Source organism: Vigna unguiculata, chromosome 8 (genome assembly GCF_004118075.2).
Source record: "Vigna unguiculata cultivar IT97K-499-35 chromosome 8, ASM411807v1, whole genome shotgun sequence".
Lineage (NCBI taxonomy): Eukaryota > Viridiplantae > Streptophyta > Magnoliopsida > Fabales > Fabaceae > Vigna > Vigna unguiculata.
In genome coordinates this window covers 2,386,882-2,410,227 of record NC_040286.1, presented here as the reverse complement: position 1 = coordinate 2,410,227, position 23,346 = coordinate 2,386,882, and the positions used below count along the sequence as shown (strand labels likewise).

The following is a 23,346-nucleotide window of genomic DNA, read 5'->3' as shown; positions in this document are numbered from 1 at the left end:
CCCTCCTCTCCATCCCACAACTCAAGCAAGGAGCTCTGCTAGGGCACAGAGAAAACTCCATCTTCAAGCTAAGCTCTTCTTCTCTGCTCACCATTGTGGTCCGTAGAGCTGTTGTGCCAGGTTGCATTCCTTGGGTTGTTGTTCTTTTTCTCGAGTCTAGAAAAGGTAAGGGGAGTTAGTCTTTTCTATTTTGTAAAATTTTAGTGCTTTTCCATATATTTGTGCCTTATTTCGTGAATGAGATGGTTTAAAAGTGTTGTGCTTGTATGGTAATGAACTGTGTGGTGTGGATATGTCTGTTTGTGGTATTGCATGTGTGAAACAGTGGGGGAGACTGGTATTCTCGCCTAAACGAGCTTGTATCGCTCAGGCGAGAATAGCAGAGAGCTCGCCCTGGTGCTGCTCGAGCATCTCGCTCAGGCGTCCAAAGCTCGTTTTGAGCGATGCGTTGTCTCGCTCAGGCGAGAATGGCTCGCCCAAGCGAGTACTCGAGGAAAGCCAGTGTACTCTGCTTGCCTCCTCGTTTAGGCGAGGGGTTTTATATTTTTGGGCGAATGACAATCTCGCCCAGGCGAGCTGGACTCGCCCAAGCGAGGACTCGCAGAGTGCCACTGTTCCAGGTCTCGCCTAGGCGAGAAGGCCTAGCTTAAGCGAGACAGTCGCTGCAGCTTAGGCGAGGTCTTCTAGCCCAAGCGAGAATAGTGTGGTTTTATGTTTTTGGATTCCTATTTACCTTGGGTGTGGCTACTTCTTTTGAACATGCAGGGTTATGGTGTGATTTCATGAGTTGTATGAGTTGTATGCACTGAAATCTGTGTGTTAGCATGAGTAATATATGAAATTTTGTTTGGTTGGTTGAGAATATGCATGAGAAATGAATGTTGGGATAACAAGTGGTGGTTACGAGATACGAACCATGAGATTGGTGTGAAATAGGCGTAATTCCATGAGTCTCGTGGGGAGACTTTATGGTGGCGTGTAGTGTGTATATTGAGATATGGATTCAAGTAAGGACCGCATCCCGAAACTCTAAAGGGTCAGTGAGTCTCATGTAGAGCAAACTGACCCAAGTGGTGAGAGTAGCGGGAGGCCCTAGTCTATGGCAGGATAATGGCCTTAGACGTTTAAAGGCTAACCTTGTGCGTGGTAGGGTGAAACCCATTGGCAATGGCTCTGTAGAGCAGTAGAGGCCACCACAAGTGCAAGCGTCCAGTGAATTCGATCTTAGTATAATTATCCGGATAATTGAGTCATAGTGTCCTGCTTGTTTGCTATAACATGATGTTCTGTGCCTGTTGTGTTGCATGCTAAAGTATATTTAAGTATTTGTTTGTTGTATCATGATAAAAATTAAATTACACTAGCTTACCCTTGCATTTCTGTTTTGTGTTTGTGGTGTTTTCTCTTTTGCGATGATCACCCTTGGTGGGAGCAGATGGAGGAAATTCTGGGAGTAGGCCTGGTGGTGGCAGTGGTGCAGCTTAGGGGATCTGTCTATGTGATTCTCAGGGTTGGTCTATGGCCCTAAGTGCCTTTTGTAACCTCATGCTCTAAAGGAGCATCGCCTTTTGCAAAACTGTTAACTTTCTATTAGGTTGCCTATGACATGGTGGTATGCCTAAATTTGTTTTCACAGTATGCTTCTGGAATGACTGTAACAATTAACTTTTCTATCGTTTTTGTTTATCTGAGTGCTTCTCGTTATTATAACTGTGTGATACTTTATTTAGTAGTGTAATCTATTAAAATGGGATGTCACAAAAGTTATTTGAGTTTCGAATTACATAATCTTGGAATCATATTTTACTTCAAAATTATGCAATTCGAAACTATTTTTTAAGAAAAAAAATATTTATAAAAGGGTGTAAAGGGAAATTTATGGAGGTTCAGGAAGGAACTGCTCCACAATGCTTGTTTTTATTTTTTTATAAATTATAACAATGAATATTGGGTTTTAGGCAAAAACAGCCATTTTTGTCTCACAATGCATGTTTTTTTGGATAAATTATAACAGTAAATTATTACTGGTTTTTTGACAAAGAGAGCACAAACTATTTGGGCTTACGAAAATTCTTGCAACAGTAACAAACCCACAGAAATTTCTTCCTGCACCCCCATAGGTTCATTTTGCACTCCATGTTTTTTAAAACTCCACCTGTACATATGTTGTAATTATAGATTTGGACTGTGTAATTTATAAATATTCTAAATTATAAAATACATAATACAAAATTATATTCTAGTTTGTATAATTATAATGCAAATTTATATTTCAGATTATATAATTTATAATGCACACAGATCGTGAAATTTGAAATTTATATTCTACGTCTTTCATCACTAATTTTTATTTTCTTCCTTATATTTTATATTATTATGATCTTTGCATCCGTTTTAATGGATACTTGTGAATATTTTATAAGATGGAGGTGAAAAAAAATAATGAGGTGAAGGTGGAGAAGAAAATAGAATGGAAGTGAAGATTGAGACAGAAATAAAGATGGAGGTAGACGATAATTTTGTTGTAACATTATATTTTAGATAAAGTTACAAAATTGTTTTTAAATAGACTAATATGTTTAAATTTATACAAAAGTTAATAGGTTTATAAATTTAAATAGATTTATGCTGGTAAATATATTATTATTATGACTACTACTTACTTAATTAGATTGTATTAAATAACACAATGTACGGTCTTTCAATCAAATACTAATTTTAAAAGTTTTGGCCTAACTTGTATAATAAATAATCTTGACCTAACTTATGGGTAATATGAGCTACGTTTATACCTGTATTTAAAAGAAAATTTTCATCACTAAACTCAATTTTAGTTCTACTATTTGGTAGAAGTACTAATTTTAATTTCTAATATATATATATATATTATCCTTTTTTTTTTCTTTTCCTTTCACTACTTTTTTATTTTTTCTTCTATTTCTACCATATTTTCTCTGTGCTACCGCAAGATACTTTATTTATGGCTTATTTTTTTATTTACTTTTTCATCCCCTCTTTCTTCTCACTCATAATTTGTCAAATTTGAAAAAAAAATCATCAATTTTACTAATATATACTTTTTTAAAAAAATTCGATATATGTTCTGACCAATTATGAAAATTCAATTATCAATATATTTTAAAAAAATATTATTACTGACATATTAAAAAATATTAAAAAATTTATCGATGGATATTAAAAATAAATTCAATTATAAATAAAGTTTCTTGACAAATTTGATCACGAGATGATGAAAATTCAAATATAGAAACTTTGATGCCATTTTAATCTACATTAGACAATTAATGAAGTAATTATTTATTTTTTGTTAGTAGGATCATGTGCTTAATAGTACAAATTACAAATGGGATAACATCTTCTTCAAATAATTTCATATAATACAATATAATTTCATTCATTCAATATAAATTCATATACATTTATTTTTCCAGAGAATAGATATTTATTTTTTAAGAAACAATTATGAGAGTAAATGTAAACACATACATGTGAACATTGATCTCAAACTAGTATCACCAATGAAAAATAAAAAGAAAATAGTAATGTATATAGCTATTTATATTTGATGAGTAAATTTCTTTCCTAGTTATATATATATATATATATATATATATATATATATATATATATATATATATATATATATATATATATATATATATATATATATATATAAATCTCACATTCTTCAAGAAAGACAATCCACCAATGTTTGAGATAGTGTACAAACTAAATGTAAAATTCAACATGAAATTATGGATATACAACCCATCATTAGAATGGCCATCATTGGAATGGCTCAATAACGTAGTGGAAGGGATAACTGCACCTCCATAATTTTATTTCTTTTTAACATATTTTTATGTGATAATAAATAATAATTGTGATTTGGAGTATTTATATAATTATACGTAAGAGTCATGAAATAAAAATAAAAATTATTTTCGAATGATAATTTTGAAATGGCTTAACAAACATTTGGCAACAAATATTTTAAAAAAATGTAAATAAGCATAATTTACATAGTTTTAGATAGGACAGCATAATCTGAGTGAGTGCTACAGAAATTTGAAGTCTTCTGAATATTTAATCAAACGTTTTACTTTAAATATAAATCACCAATACAATAAATTGATTTCATAGATATGGTGTGTGAGAAGAGAATGAAACATGACGAGCATGTGACGAAACACAATTGTTTGGATTATTATCAGTCCAATCATTTTGCTTATTGAGCATTAAGTGTTTGATGAAAGTTGTCCTAATATAAGCTGCACCTCTTTCTGCCTACTTTGCTTCAAAACCAAACAAAGTGTGTAGAGTTGAGGAGAAACCAGACAACATGAGTAGCATGCCTGCAAAATTGTTGGTCACAATTTTGTACATCTTCTTGGTGTCTCTTCCTGTGCAGATGTCACCACATGAATATGATGTTAACACAAAAAGTCTCAGAAGAAGTAGTAGCAGTGGCCACAGGAGCAAAGGTAATGGTAGTGGTGGTGGTGGTGGTGGTGGTGGCTCAGCCAAAGGTTGCAACCACAGCAACAAAAACACCACCCCATGTCAAAAATCTACTACCATTGAAGCAGTTCCAACTTCACCCCCTCTTGTTTTTGCAGACCAAAGACTTGAAGTAGTGTACCCAGTAATCCAAAAGTTCAAATCTTCCATCACTTCAGATCCTCTGGGAGTGACAAACACTTGGGTTGGATCAGATATATGCAGCTACAGAGGCTTCTTCTGTGACACTCCCCCTGATAACAGTTCTGCCACTGCTTTGGCCTCTGTTGATTTCAATGGCTTTCAACTTGCTGCTTCCACCCTTGATGGTTTCATTGATAACCTCCCTGATATTGCTCTCTTCCATGCCAATTCCAACAATTTTGGTGGCACAATCTCACCCCAAATAGCCAAACTCCCTTACCTATATGAGCTTGATGTTAGCAACAATCAGTTATCTGGTCCATTTCCCTCTGCTGTTCTAGGCATGAGTGGTTTAACATTCTTGGACTTGAGGTTCAACTTTTTCTCTGGGGCAGTGCCACCACAGATATTCATACAGAACCTGCAAGTCCTTTTCATAAACAACAACATCTTCACACAAGGGTTGCCAGATAACTTAGCCACCACTCAGATTCTCTTACTCACCTTAGCAAACAACAAGTTCATGGGTCCAATCCCAAGGAGTCTTCCCAAGGCTTTGGCCACTCTAAGTGAAGTGTTGCTACTTAACAACCAGTTAACAGGTTGTTTGCCTTATGAGATTGGTTTTCTTGAAGAGGCCACAGTGTTTGATGCTGGGAACAACCAATTGACAGGTCCTTTGCCTCTATCTTTGAGCTGTCTGCAGAAGGTGGAGGTGCTCAATTTGGGTGGTAATCTTTTGTATGGCATGGTGCCAGAAGTGGTGTGTGCAGGGTTGGTGAATTTGGTCAACTTTTCATTATCAGATAACTATTTCACACATGTGGGGCCACTCTGCAGGATGCTGATTCAGAGAGGGGTTCTTGATGTTAGCAACAATTGTATTCCTGATCTTCCCTTTCAGAGATCAGTGATTGAGTGTGCTCAGTTCTTTGCAACACCAAGGATGTGTCCCTTCATCTGGTTTTATAGTCTCATCCCTTGTAAGCTTCCTTTTCAAAATCCCATTCCTTAGATGCCTAAGGGTTGCAATTCTTATTTTGTTTCTCCTTTCTTTACATTCCTCTGTAATGTCTAATTGTAACTCAACTTTGTGATGCTCCATCCATCTTCAAATAATTTCGGCATGTCAAGTCAATGTCTGCAACAAACTCATTTTGATTACAGGTCAAAGTTATACGTCAACTAGAATCAATTTAAAATATATAAATAGATATAAATCTCATTTTATAAGTAAATTTTGTAAGAATGAATCAAAATTAAAGTGCACTTCTTAACCATTCTATTAGACATCAGTAAATTTAGTTCTGTATATCAGTGAATACAACTCAAATTGACTTCTAATTTCAATGCTACCAATCAATCTAGTATCTAATATCAGGATCAACTTGATTTCTGATTTTATTTTATACCATTAGGGATGAAATTTGACAGTAGAGACAATTTCAAAAACTAAGAAAAGGTACTCCATCAACAGTAAAAGCAGAGAATCTAAATTTCCAAAGCACATATGGTCCTAAAATTTGTGTTAATGCAGGGATAAGCAATTGTTTGTCAGACAAAGTCACATTTGTTTTTCTTAGCTACCACACTATCTTGCTTTTTTCTTCTTTCCATATGATGATAACATAAGTAATGGCCTGGTCCCTCATGCATAAAAAGTAGCTCACATGGCAAGTGAAGTAAAGACAAATAAGTGAAATTACAACATTTCATGTATGGTTTCTGAATAAATCTTTAATTTATTGATACACTGCAGAACTTTTGCAATCTTGTTTACCACTGATTGATCAGACAGACATTGAGACAGTTTTCTGTTCATTTTGACAAAAAAAAAGGAAGAGAAAAACTATGGGAAATTAACTCAACTGCTCCCATAATCATGAATTGATAGGTAATGAATGTAGTTCAGCCATGCATGGCCATGCGTTCCAGCTCAAAAAGAGACCAACAATGCATAATTTTATTATTAACTCTCTGATATTCATCTAAACAGCCTTGTCACTAGGCACTGTTCTTGGATTTCTAAGGTTTTAAATGTCAACGGAAACATGCAAATAACCCAAGTGGGAGGCCTTTACCTTGTTTTTTTCTTGGGAAACCAAATTTTATATATATATATATATATATATATATATATATATATATATATATATATATATATATATATATATATATATGAAATGTGACAAAGATGAGAGTGGATTATGTTTGTGTACTACTTGACATCGGCATCAATAAACCTCATTCAGTTTTGGCCATTTTTTAAATGGTAGTGTTGGAATCATAAGACCAATCACATTATTGAACTAAACTATATAAATGAAGATAATTTTTACATTGCAAATTAATGTTATAGTATAGAGTTAGAGAAAAAATCAAATCTTTTAAGAAAAAGTTTGAAGGGTTATCTCTAAGCAATTGAAAATGGGGATTTCTGATGCAATATGCAGAAGTCGGCTATGGTTTGTTTGTATGTTTGTGGGGTGCAAGTGATTTTGCTGCAGCACAGTGGCAGTGGAAGTGTTAGGTGAGAGGCATGGTTTTTTAAAAAGACATAAAAATATTAAAGGAACCGTCCCAAAAGACCATAACTTAACACTTTTCTTTTCTGTGATGCTTATTTTTATTGATTGGGAAAAGTTTTGGGATTTGCCTTTTCCACTTGGCACTCAACTTATGTCATTATAATTGAGCTCAATGGAAGTGGAGATGTGCTATAATACATCACTTTTCTATCAAATGTTTGTTTTTTTTTGTCAATTTTTTAGTTAATTTGGTTTCGTTGTTTCCTACATTTCTTTTTACTTACAATTTATCCATTAAAATACCAAAATATGTAAAATTCCAAAAGTTATAATTGTGATGTAGAATTTTTGTATGCATTCATGTTACACTAATTAAAGAAAAAAAAATGTTAAAAAAGAGTGTCACCAGAAAAGAAAGCAAAAACAGTAGGTAGAAAATACAGGGCTTTTACTTCCTGCACCTTCACAATTTTTTCGTGCACTCCTTCACATCTTCAAAATGAATATTTTTCCTTCTGTAAAACTGATTTCCAGATTTTGAAATAAGATTTTCAAAATAAGGATTTTGAAACAATTTTTTTGGAATAAATTTTTCAAGATAAAATTTTTAGAATGCATGAAATGCATTACAGAACAAACCTGTTAATATATTTTAGAATGAGTTCTTGGAAATATTTTTACATAAAATGTGTTTTGAAAATAGCTTTTCAAAATACACGAAATATAGAAAGAACTTTCTAGAATGAGTTTTATGCTGCATCTTTTCCTTTCTTCTTCTCCTCGGTAACAATGTGATCATGGAAGTGGTGGCAATAGTAACAGTTTTTTGAGTCCTGTTATTTTGTAGATACAGTTAGTAATTGTGGGCTGTATAAAGTAATAACCAAATAAAGAAGAAAGATGTGTAAGATGGGTTTTGAAGGGTACGAGAAGAAAGGGCCCAAACATTAGAAGTGAGCAAACGTTTGGGCCTAAGCCAGGATCTGGACCGAGCCCAAACAAATCCCGAGTGAAAGATGACATCATAAATATGCTTCTTGTCGTCGTGAGAAATAGACAGAGCAGCAGAAAGTGCTAGAAGTAACTAGCACCGTATTTTCAAGTTCTTCAGTTGCTTCTCTTATTCACAATTCTTTATCATCACACAATCAATTCCATTCGGACCCAATTGTGATGAAAAGTTTCTAAACCCAACCATTTCATTAGAAATGAAATAGTAATAGTTCTTTCTGTAAGAATTTAGAATCAAAGTGACAGAGACAAAGAATAATAGTAATAGTAATATTATTGAAAATAAAGAGTAAAGAAAGAAAAGATCATAAGATGGATTCGGAAATGATGGAAGCGGAAGCATCATTATCATCATCGCAGCCGCACGTATTCAGTTCCGGCCAAAACGACGTCGTTCGAGATTTGCTCACATTGGCTCGCCAACTCATCACTCAAGGCAAACCTTCCGAGGCCCTCCAAGCTGTAATCTTTTCTTCTCCTTCTTCTGTTTCAATTTTTCTTTCATTCTTTATCTTCTTTTTACATTCTTCAGTTTTAAAGATTTTATCTTTGATTCTTTTTTCGTTAATTCGTGTTCTGTGCAGTAAATGTTCATCCTATTTAAACTGAGTCTGAAAAACAGGCTCTAGGGTTGGAAAGAAAACTTCCCATGGAATGAATTACTGTTTTATAAGCTGCTAAATGAATGAAATTGAGAAAAAAATTAGGGAATTTTTTCTGGGGTGAAAAAAATTAGGGATATTTTATATGCAGGTATTTTCCACTAAGATAGTCTCGGTTTGAATTTCACATTTTTACAATTTGCTGTGAAGTGGTAGTTTGGTGCTAAGTTTAGCACCCGAGGCCTGCAAATTACTGGGTATTGTATTTATATTTGTTGCATCATGCATTTGGGGGAGTTTTGAAATTTGATACAGGGATAACTCACTTCTCTTGTGTGCCAAAACTGTTGAATGTTTTGCTTTAGGGTGTGTTGGATTTTAAACATCTAAACAATGGCCAGTAAACTTAATCTGTGTCCATTTCCCTTCTCCCTTCAGTTTGATTAGATTCTTCCTTCTTCCTTCCTCTCTCAATTCCTAATTTACCATAAAATACTAAGTTAGCATTAACCAAATAACCATTTGCATGATTTATGTGAGGCACTTTGCACAGAAACATAAGTTCATATCTTTTAAAAATTTCTTTTCTTACATCACCAAAGTGGAGTTCTTGTTACAGTTTAGAGTGCTTAATGAAGTCATGGATTTTCTTAACGAGAAAATCTCTTCTCCATTTCCTACTCTCTCCAGTTTTTACATTCTTAAAATGTGTAGGTCATATTTTCATGAATGCATTGTCAAACAAACATTGTTCAATTTTCCAATATTATGATGTCTTGGTGACCGACATATGAAAGTTTTATCTTTGATTCCAATGTCTCTAAAACCTAGATAATAAAAAGTGGTGTGAAATCTACCATTCAAGCATTCCACATGCATCGAGAATGTGCCTGTTGTGATGTGTGAACATGAATCATGCTCGTAGAAAGTGCTATATACTTTCCAAACGTGAAATAAAAAGCCAAAATCTAAAAGGGTGTTTGGTTGTTATCCGACTTCAATAGTTGAGGGTGTTTTGTTTGTCATCTGATTCATTTATAGTTTATCTGTTTCACTGTAATTACAAAATGTTCCTTCGGTTTCATTTTGTTTACTACTTTCATAGTTGCATAAAGGAAAAGGTGAAAATGACAAACTTGTTTTCCCACTTTCCCTGTAACATTTAGAGAACATGAAACAAAATGATAACAATCTAATATCATTGTAATAAACAGTGAACATATGAAAACTGTAAGTGAAAAACAGAAAACGAATCAAACACTCCCTAAATCTAATCATGATTCCTGCGGTTGATATTGACTTATAACTGGAACAGGTTGTTGCAGCAATGAGGACTAGAGGTGGTGATGAAGCTGTTTTTCAGTCCCTGCATCGCGCTCGAGAGGTGTACAGAAGTAAACTGCAAGAGAATGCTACAGTTGATAAACTGGCTTCTTTGTTTGCTGAGTGTGCTATTGCTGAAGCTCAACCTTCAGTGACTGAAGCACCTGCTAATAACAGGACCAGCCCATCAATTACTCCAAACCCAGATGCTAATGGGACTTCCATACTGGCAGAAAGTGGGAGGATGCAAGTAGTGTTGGATGCAGTTTCTGATGGAAGCAGCTTCATCTGTTTGAAATGTGGAGGCCTTGTTAGTAACCATCGCAAAGATGAGCATTATGCATACTGGTGTTGTTGATCTCTTGATCCTGTGGCAGTTTAAGGTTGGTTACCCATGTTGATGCAACTTTTTATGTGCATCTTTAAGATGGAACCGGTGGAATGAGCGAACTTCTGAGTTCTGAATGCCTGAAACTTTATCTTTGGAAAAGTCATGCTGCTGTCATAGTGGAGTGAATTGCCGAACTTTTGTCCTTTGAAGACTTCAGTGCTGTAAACCATACCATACAGAGTTGGTCTTGAGTAAACTTGGGATGTCTATGTTGACTCCAATGTGTTTACTATTACCTTATGTAATCTTTACTAAATATTTTTTCCGTTCACTTAGTTGTATGTTCGAGTAATAATAGCAAAAATAATACTACTTTATGTTCAATTTGTTTTACATGCACAACAAATGCACAACAATTCACAAAAATATGGACAGGGTAATTTGTTTTCACCATTTCCTTGGCATTGTCTTGGACATAAATAAATCAAAAGCCTCCTGTTGTTGCGGATTTTGTATCTAATAGAGCACTGATGCATACAGTTAGATGGCCATTGCATGTTAAGAGTAAATGATATTGATTATTGATATGTCTATTCTTTATGCCAAGTATTCTCTTGAATTAACATAGTTTATAGGCAAATCTCCAAGAGTAGCTTACAGGCCTGATAAATCTATTGAGACAAATCTCTTAGCTGTTGTATAAATGAACATCAATTTAAATATTTATTTAATGTACAGATTTTTCATGCGCATATTGCTCGCACACAGAATGCCACCAAAAATAGAAGTTTTCCTTCTAAAAATTTACCCCAGTCCAAAATTTCTCCATTACAAAGTAAATTGAGAAGATTTTTTTTTTAACAGGAAAAGTGCAATGTATGTAGCAAATTCCTTTTTACGCACAGGATGTACCCATGGTCAGGTTGCTACACTGTTTTGGTTTGACTGCTCTTTCAAAAGATTCAATGTCACTTCTGCATGGATTTTGATGGCAGTAAAATTTAGAAGCTAAAATATGTTACATGATGGATTCAAATAAACAGTAAATAAGTTATTCTAAACAAGTCTTCAACGTGCAGTACAAATAAATATATTGCCTGGAAAACTGATTAAAAAGGGGGGAAAACTGATTAAAAATTTCCTTGCTACAAACTCTGGTATGGTAAATTACAATCTCTTTCAATATAGTTAATATTTTTTACACACAAGACCTACAGGTAAAACAGAAGAATTTCCTTCTGTTGCTTTGTGACAGAGGAAGACTACAGTATATCTATCAACAAAAAATCAATGCCTGACAAAACACGGTAAGACCATGGTAACTTACAACTTACAAGTAAGAAACAGAAGACCCTCAATGCACATTTCCAAGACTCCACAAAAGAATATTTCTTTTTCTCCCCTTTCAGTGTTGGTATACACACAATATTCATAGATAATTTGTATGGCAAGATCTTCACAAATGCCACCAACTCCTATTCATGGGAAGCCTTCGGCAACATTTTTACACACTTTACTTTACAAGACTCTTCATAAGCAGCAAACAACGGAAACATTTCCAACATTCGGGTAGTATGTATAATGTTATTGTCAGCAACCCATTAATTATTACCCTGCAACTAGAAACAAGTAATGTCAGATCAATGCATCTTCATTTACTTTTAAAAGAAACAAAGAAATTTTTTGTTTAGTTACAACTAAGTCTTACAGAATAATTCATAAAATTAACCGACAGATAAATTATATAAAGGGGTGGATAATATCAAACGACGGAAAAGGAAGAATATAATTTTAAAAGGTTGGACAGCACAGGGTTTGGTTTGATGATGATGTGAAAATATAGAGGGTAATTACCTGCACCTAGATTTTGGTTTTTTCCAATGCTTTATGTCTAGGATTATTCTTGTAGGTTAAAAAATGAACTGAGCCAACAGCAAATGGATGATCACCATAGCATTCAGATTCACATGACATACGGCAAAGCCTGTGAACGTGGCCTTGTTCTCATGATTGTCTCATCGCTGTGTCGAATCCATTCAGAAAGTCTCCATGGCTTCTGCCACTTCCATTTGAATTGCATTAGCCACTGATGGTGGCTTCTTTTCCACCTCCATAGCTTGCCAGAACTTTGTCCTACAATTGCTAGTTTTTTCATTGACAGTTGCCCGATGGGTACCATCTGCATTGACAGAAAGTCTCACATCGTTAGCCCAATGAAAATGAGTATAAATTTAATATAAATGGAGAATAAATTACCCTTCTACTCTGATCTATAAAGGCTGCTGATTCCCTCACTTGACCATTAGTGATGCCCGGCATATATTTGCGCTGTTTCTGTACTGGCAGAGATTCCGGGGATAAAGGTTCCTTTGTGTCTTCTGCACAGTGTTTCAACGAATTTGGAGAGTTTCCCTGTTGGCAGAGAGCAATGATAATTAACAACTGAAAATGAAGGTTGTGTATTGTTGACAATTACAATGATTCACAAAAGTAAAAGATATCCATCAAAAGTAAGTCACAAAAAAGATAACATGAAGACAATAATAGACGAAATCCTCATTAAAGGAGATAATCACTACAAAGCTATATAAAACCGTAGAATCATAAGCTTTTTATGATTTAAGTGAGATGACAGCCAATTTCTTCTGTTTACAAGCCTAACTTTTGTCTAAAAGAAGCCACTAATCTGACCTTTTCGGCAGCAGCACTACAGCTATTTTTATTTTTTAAAATTCTTAGTTGTTTTTAGCATGAATCTTAGGTAGATAAGATCTTACAGAAATTGGCGTAGCCAACGTGGTTACAATAGCTTGCTCTCTCACTCTTAGTTCCTTCTCAGCTTCCTTTCTCTTGATTTCACTTTGCCGTAATAGACCTACAAGTTCTTTGATTTGATCTTTCATTTCCCTGATCTCGGTGTCCTTCTCCCACAGTTGGCACCTGTAGTTAGCATCTAAAACTTCAATTTTCCACAGTATAGAAAAGATTGTCATATGAAACCCAGTAAAACAAGTGATTGTATATTATAATTTAACTTGACCAATATTCATGTACATTCCACTCATTTTGTAGTTTTCTGAGCAGGAAAGGAAGACCAAAGACCATTCAAAACAACTATTTTCCTGCTAGTTTATTGCTTATCAAGCTCTTGTAAAAATCATGTTAATCAAGATCAAAGTATCAAACCAGCAATAAGATTCCAGGTGCTAAGGGAATCATGTAACTAAAGGCATCATTTCCATTCTATCTAGTAAATATTTAGTTTAAGAGAATCATCAAATTAGCAAGATAACAGAGCCAGATATACATGTGAAAAAGAAAAAAACTCACATAAATGGTATACCGTTAAAAGTTTTTTGTATGTGCATCTTGGAGTTTACCTCGTCTATCTCTGCTTTATTCCATTAATAAAAAAAGAGGACATAATATGCCAAATTTTCTAGTGTTTTACATGAATTACTGATCCTTGAAGGAAAAGGCTTTTTGTTTGTTTGTTTTTACATGAATTACTGATCGTAGTGTTTGATGGATTAAATCAGATGTGAACATAAAACACGCAAAATATGGCCATGACTAATGTACAATTCTTATCCTTAACAGATAAAATATTGAAAGTGTTTTGGTTAAGCAAAGCACCTAGCATCTCCAACAGAATTGAACAAATATTGAAGCAAATTCTTGGCTTCTCCCATTGAGCGCAACTGGTTCCATCGTCCACGGTTAGTGAAGGCCCGTTCACGTTCTTCTGCCTCAGAAAGTTGAGAAGCCATCGCCACAAGTGAATTAGATGATATGCTCAACATGCTCTCAAGTGAAGCTATTCTGGCCATTCTTGCATTTGGTGACATGGAGGATGCTCTGTGAGAAGAATGATAGATGTTAACAACATCCATGAAGAGAGAAATAGTCCTTTTATATTGGATGTGTTACCATTTGGAAGAGCCATAAAACTACAAAACTAACGACAAAAAGCATTAATAAATTTAATAACATTTATTTAAGAATCAGACCTAGCAAATCCATTCTTTCCTCTTGGAGGACTGAGACCCTTGGCAGCAAACCCGTTTACTTGCTTTAGCATGGCCAACTCCTCCGCAAGGGCAGCTCGCCTGTAGCAATATCACGATATTAAATGTTACATTACAGATCAATCAGAAAGAAAAATAATTTAGGGATATAGGTTGCATACACTTGACTTTGCTTCTCATACTCAAATCGAACTTCATGCTCTTTTACCATGACTTCCAGCTCTTGATCAAGCCACCGTTGTAAGGGCTTCTCATTGCTCTAAAGAATAAACTAAACTTACTTTATAACTGGAGTAGATAATCAAGAAAATTAAAGGAGATGAAAGTTTATTACCTGTCCATTCGTTCCACTTCCATTCATTGCAACTAGAAAATGAAATGTAATTAGAATTTGATAATAGTAAAAGGGAAGAGTTATTGCACTAAAATCCCCATGTTCTTAACTAAAAGAGAAGCTTCCTATGCTTAAGGCATTTTAAAAGAATATATCTATTAGAAATGACCTGATAAACTTTTCCATGTCTCATGCAAGACATGCCAAATTGCAAATCATTAAAAATGAGCATATTCTGTGCTAAAGGCAAATCATACCCAAAGTGTCTCGGCTGGAAGATTTACGAGCTTCAAGCAACTCCTTTAACCTTTTGGTGGCCATTGCAGCTTCTTCAGTCTTCCTCTGGAGGACCTAAAGGAAATATTCAGTTGTTCAATATAACAATTTATTATGAAAAGTATCATTCTTGATAACTAAGTCAAACATCATTGATGGTTATGCATGTTGTGTAGCAAGAACATAAAATAAAACAAATGCAATAATGAGATTTCATTTTTATTTGGCTTTTTAACCTCATCATAGAACACTGTTTTAGTTCCACGCATGGGCATGAGTGAATATTAATCACTAAAAGAGTATCTAAATAATGAAGGTATCATTCCTTCTATATTCATTAATATTCCACATAGTTATGCGCTAGTGATTAAACTTCTTAACCCAACAAGAATAACCTTTACGACTAATCTTGATAAGCAAGCAAGCAAGACAATATTAATAAGTAAAACAAGGCTGCCATCCAACAACTTGTCAATACTCACCATTTTCTGGCGCTGATTCAAAGCTTGCAGCTTATGCCGTTCAAACTCATTTCTCCTTCCTTCCTTCTTTAACTGTATTTGCAAACATATATTTAATACAAAATCATAGAATTTAAATGCAGTACAGGTGAGTAAATCATATTTAAGAGATTAATTAGTCATTATCAACCATCACACTACTTACCTCTTGAATTTGAAGTCATTCAAAAGCTTGGATTGGATAACCACACACCATACTCAAACTATAAATTAAATATTTCATGTTTACGTTTTCACAAAGAAAGATTCAACTGATATTTAAGTAATATTTCATTTAGGAAAAATATTAATTGGCAAACTTTCTCTACCATAAAATAAAGGTGAGGCAAAGGACATATTAAATAAAAAATAAAAAAGAGAAGGTCGACATACTTGCAGGAGCTCTTTTTCTCTAGAAGCCTTCCATTGTCGAAACTGTTCAGCCTCTTGTTTTATCCTATGTTGCAGTTGAACCTGCAATCATTGTTCAGTGTATAATAGAGAGTATATTTATCGATTCAAACTAAGGTATGAAAAAGTAGAAAAGTCAACCTTCTGGGCCTTTATGGATTGTATTTCATCTTGCAATCGCTTCGCTGCTTCATCACTTTTTTGCTTTTGCTTCAGAAGCTGGACCTGACTCTCCTGTTTCTTCTTCAGATCAAGAATCTAGCATAAAAAATTTTGAAATTATATTAGCAATCTAGAATTGTTCGAATTCAAATCTTTTAAATAAAAATAGAACAGACTCTTCACCTGGGCTTCAAGTGTTTTCAGTTTTTGGGCATGGATATCCTCTGATTTCTGCATTTGTCCATCAGAATTGGCAGCAAGATTTTCAACTTCGGCCAAAAGACGATCCCTCTCTCGCTGCATACATAAATCAGGACCATAGATAAATATGAATTTTGTGTGGGAGCAAAATAACTTTGCAGAACTCCTATTGAACCTGAACAACTCTTTTCTCATCCTCCAGTTCTACTATCTTCTTTCCAAAGTGCTGCTTGAGTGCTTCAGCATCAGATATTCCAAAAAGCTTCATCTCAGACTGTGAACATCAATCCCAATACGTACATTAATATACAAAAAGAGAGAAGAAAACCATTCAATGCTTCTATCATGATTACTATTTGAATTTGGATCAATCATCAGAGTTAAAAACTTATTGCAGATAGTCTAGTCAAATTACATGACAGAAGTTACCCCTTATTTCAGTTTATTTAAATGTTATCATTTATTGATGCATAATATGTCACATTGTGTATAGTTAATTATACATAAGCAGTGTTACAACCTCTTTTTGCTCCAAGCGTTTATTCAATTCATGTAACTCTCTATCCATACTATTTTGCAGAAGAGTATGCTCCCACTCTTTTGCTACTTCTTCGATTTCCCTTGAATCGCCTGCTAAATTTGCAATTGCAAGCCGAATCATAGAAGTTTAATAATCATACTTGGTTAAATTTAAGAATTAGGAGACAGCGTTAAGGAACAGGATGAAGCAAGTTGCAGCTTCAAAATTTGCAATATTATTGTTATTAAGTCCTGGCCAAAGAAGATACTGACCTGTTGTTTCATTCATTGGATAATCAGAGTTTGTTATAGGTAAGCCCCTCTTAAGACCATCAGTCTTTGCATTACATGTGCTATTATCCTGAAAATGAAATTTTTAAAATTAATGTACCGCCTTAAGAGGTATTATCCTGAATTTGCTTTCGCTCATGGCTATGATAACCGAAATAATTTGAAGTAGTGGAACGCAAATACCAAGATGAAAGCACACATTTAGACACTGAAAATTAGGGGGGAAATTATTGAGTCAAAGAAGATTATCAACGGAAGAATCAGTGGCATACATAAGCATCCTTTTCACATTGTTCTACAACAGAGCATCTACTGCGGTATTCATGAAGTTCACAACGAAGATCTTCATTAGCTGCTTCAAGCCAAGAAATCCTTTCCTTGAGGACCTAATCAATTATAAAATGATTACATATTAGAACTGCATGTACAACGAAGCCCAGCACCCAGGTCCAGTTAAGAATAGTATTTTTTCTTTTCAAAACCAATATGATGAGCATTGATTGGTCTCCAACTGTGCATCATAAATTATGTCCAGTCAATGTTACCACTACCCCATCATAGGAACTAAATTAAAATTAATGCAAGACATTGTCAAAGATTTAACACAAACAAACTACCTGAACTTCCTCGGAAGAGCCACCAGAGCGAGCACAAAGTTCTGCTTGCAAATACTCAAGTTGTTGTCGCATTTTTAGCATTTCATTGGACATGGGATCTCTATTGACCTACGGAACAATAAACCAAAGATGAGCATCAGTGTCTATTGCAAAGGCAACCAATAATTATCTCAGTTTTGTGAGATAGGTGAAAAGGGACATAAAGGTGATGCAGAGACTTACAACAGGCTTGTTCTGGATGTTGCGTGCACGATTTGCATACTTCAAAGTGTTAAGGGTTTCCTCAGCATTAATATCAGCAGGACTTATGCAGGCTGGGAAAAAAATACTTTTCAAGTAAGAAGATAAATTATAAAGTTAATATCAGGGACCAAAATACTTCTTTAGTAAGAAGAGAAGTTATAAATTTAACAACAGTTTTTCTAAAGTGCACCCTGCAAAGATGGGGGAGGGAACTAGAACACAATGTACAGCTTTTTAATACTTGTCATCAATCATTTAGGTTAAACTGAGAAGATACCAGAGGTTCAAATTTTCTTAAAATCACTCCTAGAGATTGGAAGAAGTATTTGAGAACACAAAATCCACACCACTGAACTTCTACGCATTAACTAAGGCATGTTTTAATTGGTTTCTAATATTTCTTCCCCGGTGCTTACATTCATTCATAACAAAGACGCAACTGAGTTTATGAACTTGAATATCGAATACAGGAAGAAATTAGAAAAAAACATACAAAATATTAAGCATGCGCTCCATGACTATTAGAAATGTTTATATGGAGCTTATCATTTGAAGGCCAATGATGGGAGAGGGAAAAATAAAATTGATTGGAATAGACTCAAGGAAAACAGCCAACCTATCATTACAGTTCTGCTGTTACCGCCAAGTGAATCCTGCAAAACAATTTAACTTCATTCATAAAAAAGAAATAAAAAATAATTAAATTAAAAAATCAAAGAAAGGAAACATGAATATAAAATCATATAAGCATGTTTCCTATTTTATCTGTTTTTCTTGGTTAATTACAACGAGGGTCCCTAAACTGTTCGGTAATTTTCAAACAGGTCTCCGAACTATTTTTTTAATCTGGTCCTTGATCATGTGAATTTTTTTGAATTGACTCCCTAAGTTTATAAAACTTCTATAAATTGTATTTTCTGTTGCTTTCAAAACCATCATAAACTAAACCTAGAGACCTGACACCTAATCTTTTACTTCAGGGGCCCAAATAAAAAAAATGTTTAGGGATCATTTTGAAAATTCACAAATAACTCGGGCCCACTTAGTAATTTAACCTTTTCTTCTTAGACAATAATATTTATTTATTTTTTCTTCTAGGAAACAGTAACTATCAAAATAAATCATAAATTGAAGTTCAATAGATTTTGACATAAAGCCTGTGTGGAAAGATAAATGAAATGCATAACTGGATACTGTATATTTTGTTAGATTTTTTAGTCAGCATTCAAATATAGATCTCAAACCTGCAAAAGCCTAGTAAGTTTACTGTCCCGATAAGGAACATGAACTCCTTCTTTTCTCTTCTTTTCATCACCAAGTGCACTAATAACATTACCGAGTGCTAGAAGACCTTTGTTAATGTGAACTCCTGTTTGAAAGAAACATATTATTAGAGAATTCATAATGATCAGAAGCAAGTTTAGAAGATAATAGTGAAAATGTCACTGCCTAACCTTCCTTAAAACGGAGACCATCAGACCCTGTTCTTTTAGCTCGTTCTGATCCAGCAAGATCTACCAAGTGCAACTTGGCACAGAGATATTCTTCATTCATTGTATCATTTAAACTGATCTCACCAGGACTATTGAATTTCCGCATTTGTTCTAAAGTGATGGTGAAGATAGCATGTGAACGACTGGTTGGACACATACAGAAGAAGCATAAGTAACAGAAGAGCACTCCAGAAAAATAAATATAACAGCATTTTGACGCGCAGCGTCAAACCGTGGGGGCTGAATTGATGCCAATAGGTAAAATTCAGGATTATTCATTTGCAAAATCATTAGAACTGCAGCTGACAGCAAGAACCCTTTCAAATTGCAATGCAAAGAGTTTCGTTTATTAGTCATTCCCTTAACTACCAAGAAATACAACATATTTGATATGGAACTGCTTAAAAGAAAACAATTGAAAGCTCAGATTGATTTAAGCCATGGGAAGAGTTTAAAACCAACAAGCAATTACACACCATATCTTCTGTTAGCTTTTGCTTTATAATCTAAATGTCACTGTACAGCTGATGCTCCGATGATATTTTTCGAGCATATTTATCCAAAATTTGTTGAGAAATCCAAAAAGGAGACAAAACAAATATTTCATCAGAAATGAATTTACGCCGTTAAAAGAAAACAACCTGGATTGGTTGTTCATATTTGTGCTCCCAGTTGCTCTACTCAATGATCCTTGTTCCAGGCACGCAGCCATTTCTTTTAGAGTTGTAACACTGAATTCAGTAGATCCTGCTAGAGTAATGACTCCATTTGATGACTCACGAATTTGTATCGGTGGTTTCCCAGGAATAGTCACTTTCCCTGCGTGTCCATTTGCAGTTTCTGGTTTGTTCATAGATGATGGATCCAACAAGTCTCTTACTTCTTCTTTAAGGATCTTTGAACAATTAAAATTCTTTGTTAGATGTTTAATCTAAACAATTTCACAAATATGAAAATTTTAATTTCAGACATTATAGCAGAATTTAACTTTGAAAACCTAGGCTGTAGACCTTATCAAAACTATCAACTGACCTCGATAAAGGAAACATGCAACTGAAATTCCATCTGATGCTTTAAGGTCTCGATTTTGTCAAACAAGGAACTCATGACTAGAGGTATTATTCCCTCTTGGCAACCATCTTTAAAGCCAGTTCCCATGGTGTAGGTTTTCCCGGAACCTGTCTGCAATGGAGTGAAAACGTCACATACCAAAGAGGAACAAGTGTAATATTATGGTATGTAACTTGTATTTCCTTCAGCTGTAACTATACCTGACCATATGCGAGAACAGTAGCATTATATCCTTGGAACAAACCGTCGACAAGGGAAGCAACACATTCATCGAACATGGCAGATGAGGGAGAACCAGTGCTCCCATAAACATGATCAAATGTAAAGGAATGGGCACCAATTTGTACCTGTATCATAGTAACAGTAAAATAAAATTCGACCGAAAGTTACTAAAGAATACTACAACACTACGCTATCTGAGAGGGAGCATCTAACTAAATCATGTTTATCCATGCATTAAGTCTACACAGGAAAAATATACGGTGTGATAAATTTCCTTAAGGTGAGAGAATCAGTAATACTTTTGAACCTTGGAGATAGAAAACATGTACAGAAATGAAATCTGTTCGTCACTTTGACCTACTACTACTAAAAAAAGATAAAGTCAGCTGTTAGATCCTTACCAAATACTGAAGTAGAAAATTGACGTAATTCGAAAGTGGTTTCCCACTGATGTAAAAGGTGAGCCATATTCTAAATGACACCAAGAAACCAAAGAACTCCTTTAATTCACTAACACCATAACATCATTTACAACGCGCTCACATCTCTAGAAAAAACCATTCAGCCAACGAGCTTGTGGCTCAATTGACTCCAGCTTGCAGTCTAAAAAACCGGAGGTTCAAGCCTCCACTAGCTCATCGTTCCCCGTTTTCATCAAGATGTTCACACACACTTCACATCACCAATGTAAAATGTAACCAGAAAAACAAAACACACACACAAAAACAGTTACCACTCTTCTATAAGGATACGGGTTTAAGGATTCCATTAATAACTAAGTTCACAAATAATGTTTCGCAACCAACAGGAGGGGTCTAGCAGAGGGAACAACTTTCCCATAACGTGACAAACCAAGGCTCGAATGCTACTGAAAAAGGTGTCACAATTGGTGCCTTAGAGTGTTTAAACAAGATTGACTCAGATTTTCCACACCGAGCGGATTCGCAAAATGTGCTTGGGAAGCCCAAAATAGAAAGAAGCAAAACAAACATCCCAATCAAGCAAGAGTATAATCAGATCATAAATGAATTCTGCTAAGCAATCTCTGTAAATGGCGAACTCTCTGTAAATGAATTCTTCTAAGCAATCTCGGATCCAGATCTCCGGTTGCTAGATTCACCAATTCTTAAAAAGGCAAATGAAAACAAACAATGCAAGCAAACAAGTTGAAGCTGTTGCTTATGATTACACAGTGATCAGTGACACATTGCGTTGAGTAAAAGCACCTGAGGCTTCCCTGGAACGACGGTGACGCAATCCTTGCATCCCTGAACCTTCTCCTCGCCGATGAGCGGTCGCACGTGGACCGCCACCTTCACGCAACAATCCTCACCTGCTTCCACCATCACAACAAACAAACGAAACACCAAACACACCTCCACTGAGAGTAGTGCTTGGTGTCGTTGTGCTGAATGCGAAAGAGATCAATTCAATCTTTCAATTCAATTCAATTCAAATCAATTCAATTGGCTCTTCCACGCATTGTGTTCATTCGCGCATTGTCTGCGGAGAACAGAGAAAGAGAAAGAAAAAGAAAGCCTGTTGTTGTAGTTGTCTTTGTTGGTGCTGATGCAGTGAGTGAGTAGAACAGGAGCAGGAGAGAGAGTAGTTATAGTTGGAGGAGGAGAGAGAGAGAAAAGGGTAGTTTGGGAATTGCAAACTAAGGTACTGGAGGTAACTGTAATGACAACAACCATTATCATTTTCCCTTTCCCCTCTTCACCTTTTTCCTACAATCTCTATTTCCCATTTTACCCCTCTCTTTTTCACAACGGCCACCTGCTTCACCATAAAAACCTCTAACTCTTGCTTAATTACCACTTTGCCCTCAATATTTTTTTTCTAAAATACATTTACCTCCTTCCATACAAATAAATTTAAGGATTAAATATGTTTTTTTCTTCAAATTTTAGTAAAATTTAAAATTAGTCATTTTTTAAAAATTTTTATCAATTTAGTCATTCATTTTAAAAAATGCGTGAATTTAATCATTTTAACCAAATTTTGTTAAGTTTATTTGACTTTTCAGACACATTTTATGATAGTATTTGAATTGTTTACACTGTTTGACATATTTTTACTTCAATGTTAACTCAAATATTATCATAAAATGCGTTTAAAATATCAAATAAACTTAACAAAATTTGGTAAGAAAGACTAAATTCACACATTTCTAAAGATGAAAGATTAAATTGGGATAAAGTTTCGAAGAGAAATTAATTCCAAAATTCACCGAAACTTAAAGAATAAAATCATATTTAACTCTAAATTTCATATCTATTTCGAGGAAAGTGATGTATGAGTTTCTAGAACATTTTCTATATATATATATTTTAAATTATTATTAAAAATATGATTTAAGTTGAGATATTTTGATGAAACAAAATAAGCATATATAGAGCAAAGTAATAGTGTTAATGAAACGTAACAGTGAAACACAACTACATCTAACCTAATTACTTATTACATATACACAAAAAGTGAAACATGGAAATGCTATGATGAAGGTGGCAGCATC

At 34.5% G+C, this 23,346-nt stretch overlaps 3 protein-coding genes across 7 annotated transcripts; 2 read left to right on the top strand and 1 right to left on the bottom strand.

Moving 5' to 3' along the window:
• Positions 1–4,178: 4,178 nt before the first annotated feature.
• Positions 4,179–5,798, top strand: LOC114193530 (uncharacterized protein At4g06744-like). Its single transcript, XM_028083363.1, has one exon. The coding sequence runs from the start codon at positions 4,364–4,366 to the stop codon at positions 5,678–5,680; it is 1,317 nt and encodes a 438-aa protein (XP_027939164.1). The 5' UTR covers positions 4,179–4,363; the 3' UTR covers positions 5,681–5,798.
• A 2,463-nt stretch (positions 5,799–8,261) lies between these two features.
• LOC114193300 lies at positions 8,262–10,844 on the top strand. Its single transcript, XM_028083032.1, has 2 exons — positions 8,262–8,666; positions 10,122–10,844. The coding sequence occupies exons 1-2, from the start codon at positions 8,517–8,519 to the stop codon at positions 10,485–10,487; spliced, it is 516 nt and encodes a 171-aa protein (XP_027938833.1). The 5' UTR covers positions 8,262–8,516; the 3' UTR covers positions 10,488–10,844.
• Positions 10,845–11,569: 725 nt separating this feature from the next.
• On the bottom strand, positions 11,570–22,416 carry LOC114194629 (kinesin-like protein KIN-4A). 5 transcript variants are annotated; one of them, XR_003606407.1, is made up of 26 exons: positions 22,055–22,415; positions 20,807–20,953; positions 20,568–20,717; positions 20,177–20,430; positions 19,497–19,678; positions 19,287–19,411; positions 18,659–18,695; positions 18,022–18,113; positions 17,800–17,907; positions 17,455–17,568; positions 17,165–17,252; positions 16,893–17,005; positions 16,548–16,646; positions 16,355–16,468; positions 16,151–16,267; positions 15,992–16,072; positions 15,581–15,652; positions 15,080–15,173; positions 14,823–14,854; positions 14,650–14,747; positions 14,471–14,569; positions 14,097–14,318; positions 13,238–13,400; positions 12,717–12,872; positions 12,315–12,639; positions 11,570–12,079 (listed from the first exon to the last, which is right to left on the bottom strand). XR_003606407.1 is itself a non-coding variant. In XM_028084976.1 (26 exons), the coding sequence occupies exons 1-25, from the start codon at positions 22,172–22,174 to the stop codon at positions 12,424–12,426; spliced, it is 3,093 nt and encodes a 1,030-aa protein (XP_027940777.1). In that variant the 5' UTR covers positions 22,175–22,416; the 3' UTR covers positions 11,570–12,079; positions 12,410–12,423. The 5 variants fall into 5 exon arrangements, 2 of the variants coding, with proteins under 2 accessions (XP_027940777.1, XP_027940776.1); XR_003606406.1 differs by having other exon boundaries at positions 11,570–12,073; XR_003606408.1 differs by having other exon boundaries at positions 11,570–12,073; positions 16,893–17,002.
• Between the last annotated feature and the right edge of the window lie 930 nt (positions 22,417–23,346).

Bases quoted from the DNA above. Each gene is read 5' to 3' on its own strand.
- LOC114193530 (XM_028083363.1), top strand. From the start codon at position 4,364: ATGAGTAGCATGCCTGCAAAATTGTTGGTCACAATTTTGTACATCTTC.
- LOC114194629 (XM_028084976.1), bottom strand. From the start codon at position 22,174: ATGGTGGAAGCAGGTGAGGATTGTTGCGTGAAGGTGGCGGTCCACGTG. The intron at 20,431-20,567 runs GTCAGTTGATAG...AATTGTTCAAAG, and splicing joins TGCATGTTTCCTTTATCGAG to ATCCTTAAAGAAGAAGTAAG. The intron at 13,401-14,096 runs GTGCTTTGCTTA...TGCTAACTACAG, and splicing joins AATTCTGTTGGAGATGCTAG to GTGCCAACTGTGGGAGAAGG.
- LOC114193300 (XM_028083032.1), top strand. From the start codon at position 8,517: ATGGATTCGGAAATGATGGAAGCGGAAGCATCATTATCATCATCGCAG. The intron at 8,667-10,121 runs GTAATCTTTTCT...TAACTGGAACAG, and splicing joins CTTCCGAGGCCCTCCAAGCT to GTTGTTGCAGCAATGAGGAC.